This window comes from Malania oleifera, chromosome 3 (genome assembly GCF_029873635.1).
Source record: "Malania oleifera isolate guangnan ecotype guangnan chromosome 3, ASM2987363v1, whole genome shotgun sequence".
NCBI classification, from domain to species: domain Eukaryota; kingdom Viridiplantae; phylum Streptophyta; class Magnoliopsida; order Santalales; family Ximeniaceae; genus Malania; species Malania oleifera.
The window spans coordinates 15,600,351-15,607,350 of NC_080419.1; the positions used below are offsets into that span (position 1 = coordinate 15,600,351).

The following is a 7,000-nucleotide window of genomic DNA, read 5'->3' on the forward strand; positions in this document are numbered from 1 at the left end:
TAATACTATCCTTATCTTCTCAAAATTGTCTCCTAAGATTTTCTGCTAAGCCAACTTGAGGAGCATAAGCACTAATGATATTTATTATCTCTTGTCCTGGTACCATCTTGATTTTTATAATTCTATCCCCTACTCTATTTACATTAACAACGCTATCTTTTAAGTTTTTGTCTATAATAATTCCTACTCTATTCTTATGCTTTTATTTTCTAGTGTACCAAAGTTTAAATCCTGATTTATCAATTTCTCTAGCCTTCTCCCCCACGCACTTAGTTTCTTGAAGGAAAATTGTATTAATTCTTTTTCAGATCATTATATCCACAATTATCATGCTTTTACCCATAAGTGTCCCTATATTCCAAGTTGCTAATCTAATCCTTGTTTCCTGAACTAACGTATTTACCTACCCACGTCCAGAATGATGCAGGAACCCTTGTATATTTGACACCATACCCGGGCGTCGACACGGCCCGTCGCTTCGGGGCGATGATCTAGCCCACCCTTGCCCACTTTTCGCTACACCCGAGTGGTACAAGTGCAACGCGTTGCTTGTAGGGGATGCTCCAGAAAATATTCGGTAAGGATTCATATCATAGTGATTTGACAAATTTTACGCTGACTGTCAACTACCTAACGCAACCCTCCTCCTTTATCCGGGCTTGGGACCAGCTGTGTGTGAAAAAATTAGGACACTAAGTGCATCACAGGCGGAGTTAATATATATGTTAGAAATTTAAATAAATAAATAAATTAAACTTTATGTATATTCATTGTGTTTGGTTCAAGTATCTGAAAGGTCTTTTGAATTGGGAGATGTATCTACGGAGTAATTACATAAATAGGTTATAATGTTACAGGCTCTAAGTGAAGCCTATAAATACCCATGTGGTCAAGTTATATGCATCAAGTGGCATAAAAAATATTGAAGTGTTATATCCTTTATTACTTCTCTCCATCTACTTTGTACCCTCTATTTCCAACAAAGTGGTATCAGAGCTTAGTGTGTGTCTAGTGTTTCAAATGATGGCATGTCCATTTCAACTTTCAAGTTCCTCTCCTTACCAAAGATAATTTTGATAATTGGAGTATTCAAATGAAAGTATTACTTGGATCTTAAGATGTTTGGGAGATCGCTAAAAAAGGCTACATAGAACCATAAAAATTAGGGTACCTTGAATCAGGCATAGAAGGATGCTTTAAAAGATTCAAGAAAGAAGGATTAGAAGGCTCTCACCCTCATGTATCAAGGTTGGATGAAGTTATGTTTGAAAAAGTTGCTAGTGCAACTTCTTCAAAACAAGCATTGGACAGCCTATAAAACTCACAAAAAGGAGTCAATAAAATGGTAAAGGTTTGTCTTCAGACACTAAGAGTTGAGTTTGAAACACTACACATGAAAGATATGAATCAATTTCTGATTATTTTTTCAAGAGTTTTGGGTATTGTTGACCAATTGAGAAGATATTGTGAAGATTTAAAAGATTCTCGAGTGATATAAAAAATCCTCTGATCATTGGACCCAAAATTCAAGTGTTTGTTGCCATTAAAGAATCCAATGATTCGGAGTCCATTACATTTGATCATCTCATGGGGTCTTTGCAAGCCTATGAAGAAAGGGTTATTAAGAAGCAGCAGGAACCATTAGAGCAAGCTCTTTAAACCAAAGCTTCTTTCAAGGAGAGAGAAGCAAGTTATGAAAAAGAGGTCATGGACATGGCTGTGGTCATGGTCGTAGTCGTGGTTCATGGTCGTAGTCGTGGTTGTGGTTGTGGAAGTGGAAGAAGAAGTGAAAATAATCAAATTTGAGAAGAAAAAGGTATGAAAAATCTCGAGCTAGATGTTATAATTGCAATAAGTATGACTATTATTCATATGAGTGCATAACTCTTGACAATATTGAAGAAATGAACAATTTTATTGGAGAAGAAAAGGAAGAGGTGGAGCCTACTTTGATGCTAGCATACAAAGGAGATGGAGGAGAAAAAAACAACACATGGTATTTTGACATTAGAGTGAGTAATCATAATTGTGGAAACAAGAATTTGTTAATGGAGCTAGATGAATTGATAAGTGGGAATGTTACATTTGGAGACTTGTCAATGATTAAACTAAAGGGGAAAGGTAAAATATTAATTTGTGTAAAAGGTGGAAGACATCAATTCATTCCTAATGTATACAATACGCCAAATATGAAGAATAAGATTTAAGTTTGGGACAACTCTTAGAAAAAGGATACGATATCCACATGAAAGATCGTAATGTTTTGATAAGAGATCCTAAAAATTGTTTGATGGCAAAAATGATGATGACGGAAAATAGAATGTTTAGATTAATCATTCAAACTAATGTTGCTAAATATTTGAAGACTTGCTTAAATTATTCCTCTTGGATTTGGCATCTTAGGTATGGCCATGTCAATTTTAATAGTTTGAAATTGATGAAGAAGAAAAAAACGGTGAAAGATTTACCTTCGATTGAGCTTCCCTAGAAATTATGTAAAGGATGTATATTCGATAAATAGTTTAGGAAGAGTTTTCCTAAAGAAGCAAGCACAAGGGCGAAAAAGTTACTGGAGCTTATCCACATTGATGTATGCGGATAGATTGATTCCCCGTCACTTGGTAAGAATTAGTATTTTTTGCTCGTCATTGATGACTTTAGTAGAAAGAATTGGTTTATTTTCTTAAAACAAAAATCAGAGGTGTTTGAAACTTTCAAAAAACTCAATTTTTTTGTTAAAAAATAAAGTGGTTATGAAATCAAAGCTATGTGGTCAGATAGAGGGGGAGAATTCACATCAAATGAATTCAACCAATATTAAGACAATGCAATTCGTCGTCTTTTGACGGCTCCAGGATCTTCTCAACAAAATGGCATTATAGAATGCAAAAATTGGACACTTCTTAATAAGACAATAAGTATGTTGAAAAGAAAGAAAATGCCTAAAGAATTTTGGGCCGATGCAATTGATTGTACAATATATTTGTCAAACCGGTGTGCGACTAGAAGTGTGTGGAATTGAACCCCACATGAAGCTTGGAGTGGAAAGAAGCCAAGCATCTCCCATTTGCGAGTGTTTGGGAGCATAGCATATGCACATGTAGTAGATCAAACGTTTCAAGTTGGATGATAAAAGTGAGAAGTGTCTTCATCGAGTATGACTCAAATTCAAAGGGATAGAAGCTCTATAATTCAAGCACTGAAAAAATTATCATAAATCGAGATGTTGAGTTCAACAACGTAAGCACATGGGACTTGAACACTCCAGAGGAGAAGTATAACTTCATTCCTTTGAGGAACAAGAAGATCAATCCATTGAAGTGCCTACTATTTTACCACCATCACCATTATCACCTACTAGTGAGCATTCATTGTCACCCTAATCATTGGAAAGAAGACTACCTCGGATGAGAAGTCTTCAAGAAATCTATGAGGTAACAGAAAATATGGACAATCTAAACCTTTTAGGTCTATTTGTTGATTGTGACCCACTAGAGTTTGTCGAGGTGGCGCAAAACAAGAAGTAGAGAATCGCAATGGATGAAGATATTGCTGGAATTCTGAAAAATGCTACATGGAAGATAATCGCTCTGTTGAAGGGACATAAAATGGTCAAGAGTTAAATGTTTTTACGAAGTGAAGAAAAAAATCAAGCTTAAGGGGGGGGGGGGGGGGTTGTTGTTGGAAACTTTTTTAAAAAATAATTAATTAAGCTTGATGTATATTCATTATGTTTAGTTCAAGTATCTAAAAGGTCTTTTGAATTGGGAGATGTATCTATGGAGATTCATGTAACTACATATATATGCTATAATAAGTGTGTTAATAGTAATAATTATGGATTCTTGTACCTAGGCTCTAAGTGAAGCCTATAAATACCCGTGTAGTCAAGTTATATGCATCAAGTGGATTAAAAACATCAAAGTTTTATATCCTTTATCCACTTCTTTCCATCTACTTTGTATCCTCTATTTCCAACAATATATTCTTTGCATTTTCATTGTTCTAATCATATTTTGACTGATTTAAGCTTTAAATCAATTTATGACTGCTGGACTTGGAAAATTTTAATAGTGGTACCATTAAATTGCTTATTGCTCGAGAATGAAGAATTTTATGGCAATTTAATGGTGGTATGATGATGAATTGTTATTTGATTCAAATAAAAAAATGATCATGTATTCAATTAGGTGCAAGTGTAATCATCACATTCATGATTATTACTGGCATGAATACATGATAGCAATCTTAATATACATTATGGGCACCATCAATTTTTTTGGGGGTCTATCTAATGCTATTTTTCTTTTTTGTTGTGTTTTCCAATTGACAGCATCACTATTTTTTACTTTGCTAAAGAAGAGCCCAACTGTAAGTTCATCCCACTGTATCCTGAAGCTTTTATGCCGGTGAGAATTCCATTTCACATGGGGCTTGGGCAGAAATTTCGACAGCCTCCAGGAACTGGTATTGATTTAGGGTTCTTTGAGCTGGATGATCTTTCAAAATCATCCCCAGGAGAAGATGTATTTCCTCTTGTGATCTCTGCCGAAACATGTCCGCCATCTCATCCTTCAGATGAACATCTGAGTGAGTCTATCCCAGGTGCATCCCCTCATCTGCAGATTACTCAAGCCGTCCTGGAGAAGAACAATGGAGACCCTTTCCAAGTAAGGGTAATCAGGCAGATTTTGTGGGTTGATGGGGTTCGCTATGAGCTGCGTGAGATTTTTGGAATCGGAAACTCAGCTGCTGAAGGCTTTAATGACAGTGACACAGGAAAGGATTGTGTGATTTGCATGACTGAACCCAAGGATACAGCCGTGTTACCTTGCAGACATATGGTGAGGGTTCATCTAAAACTTCTTTCATTATTTTAAAACTCTATTGTAGTTCGTTTTCTCTTCAAATAGTGACTATATGGATGCCTATTCCCTAATACAGCATGGAAGGCATGCTGTTGTTGGTGATTAATCAGTCAAGCTCATACTGTTTGTGTGTGCACCTATCTGGTCTGAATGGTTTTCATCAGTGTGTTTGAGCCGATCTGGTCTGAGCTTGTCTAAATCAGCAAAAATGTGAGGCAAGTGGATAGACTTGGTTGATCTAATGAAGCTAGTCTTGACATGTCCTTATGCTTACAGAAGCTTGGGTGATCTAATCACCAGCCTGCCATCAATTAATTCCATTCTGGCAATTCTGCCATCTGCCAAAGCCATTGTGGGTTTTTGGTTGGTGATCTTTGTTACCTTCGACAAAAGATTACTGTAGAGTTCTTTTATTGTAGGTTAAAATATTATATACTAAAATTATATTGAAGCTTATATTATATTTTACAATTTTGGTATGTAATTATCTGTATTGATGAAATAACTGCAATGTTTAGACTTGAATTCCCTCGAAGGAAAATAAGTGATTTTTTTTGAGTTTGCAATTTACCAAATTCATTTTCTTAAAATTTGTCCATTTTTTTTAAAAAGTTTGTCCAACTTTTTTTAACCTCAGAAAGTTTTCTAGTATTTTTCTGCATCTCCTTTTCTTCATTAGCAACCCAAGCTGTCATTTCTTTCTCTCATTTGCTTTACCTCTTCAAAATCTTGGATGCTTTGTTCTCAAATTGAATTTTTGTGTTTTTCAGTGTATGTGCGGTGAGTGTGCAAAAGCATTGAGGCTTCAGTCAAACAATTGTCCAATATGCCGCCAGCCCATTGAGGAACTTATAGAGATCAAAATTAATAATGGCGATCAGTGAGATTCTTTTCTTATGAGATTTATTATATGGTAAGACTCATTCTTTCTGTTCATATGTCATCTTACCTTTGACATATGCAATTGATTTTTTTTTTTACAATTTTCTAGTCACACATTTAAGTCCTACAGTTATGTTAAATTGAATTCTGTGTGAACTCTAATTTTATGGCTGGGCATGCATGAGTCTGCAAGTGCTGTAAATCTGGGTAGTTGTATGGCATTTTTCTTGTTCGATTAAATATCCTAGTGAAGTAGAGGAATAATCTCCACACCATGTCCCAACCATTTTGCATCAGCAGCTGAAGTTTTAAGTAACATGTAATTTTCTATACGAGAGTTGTGTCTCTGCTTTTGCTTTATTTCTCCTACCCATTTGAGTAGTTTCCTAATCCTGCTCCTTTGTTGAACTTTCAGTATATATTTTCTTTTATCCTTCGGCTGTGAAGTGTGGAGATTCAAAAAGCTAAAGAGAGTGGTTGCAAGGCTACTAGACTGGATGAACATTCCAGGTGTAGTATGGTGCCCTTTTCCCCCTTGGTCTGCTAACAGCCAAAAAGAGAGGCAGAGGGGGAATATTTACTTGAGAAGTTACCATTAAAGAGGGAGAAACTCAGAATCTTCAGAGCTTGGATGGGTGGTTGGTCCCTTTGAATGGAAGAAAGTATGTAGTTCTGCAATTATATTAATTATTCTTTTGTAACTTTAAGAATGTCAGCTGTATATGGCATCTCTGATGGCTTCTTTAGTTCATCAGAGAGTGGAGGAGGATATAGTCAATATGTTTTGATGGATCTGATTATAATTTTTTTTATGCATACTTTGTAAATATTGTGCCTCAGTGATCCAGTGAAATATTTGAAATGCAAGTTAATTCTCATGTTAATGATCATCTGTAGTTGAAACAATTACTTGGATGCTTTAGGGTATGTTGGTTCCTGTTTTTCTTTCCTCTTTTACTTCCATGCTGTCTTGCTCTCCTCTCCGTTTTGTTTTTTAGGTGTAGGGTTCATCTTTGTATTCCAAAATATGTCTGCAGAATCCAATGCTTCTTGTCGCCATAGAAACACTTGTTGTCAAACATTCTTTATTTCTTTATCTAGCGAGCATTTTTTATTTACATAATTTTAACAAAACCAAGGCAGTTTCGAGCACGATGGTAGTGTGTTTGTATGGGTGGTCTTATGATGGGTGGTCTTATGTTGGTATGACGAATTGGAGTGTTTGGTATTTTACTATTGTATTTTTGTGA

The 7,000-nt window shown here is 35.6% G+C and overlaps 1 protein-coding gene across 3 annotated transcripts in view; it reads left to right on the forward strand.

Moving 5' to 3' along the window:
• LOC131150215 (probable E3 ubiquitin-protein ligase LUL4) overlaps positions 1-6,656 on the forward strand; it is a 28,355-nt gene extending 21,699 nt beyond the window's left edge. The window contains exons 2-4 of one of the 3 annotated variants that reach the window (XR_009135497.1): positions 4,334-4,844; positions 5,639-6,069; positions 6,166-6,656. Coding sequence is in view for 2 of the 3 variants with exons in the window: in XM_058100814.1 (XP_057956797.1) it covers positions 4,334-4,844; positions 5,639-5,752 (625 nt within the window). In the remaining variant the exon portion in view is untranslated. Of the gene's footprint in view, positions 1-4,333; positions 4,845-5,638 lie in introns of all 3 variants that reach the window. The other 2 variants (XM_058100814.1, XM_058100815.1) reach the window with 2 other exon arrangements.
• The last annotated feature ends 344 nt before the right edge of the window (positions 6,657-7,000 follow it).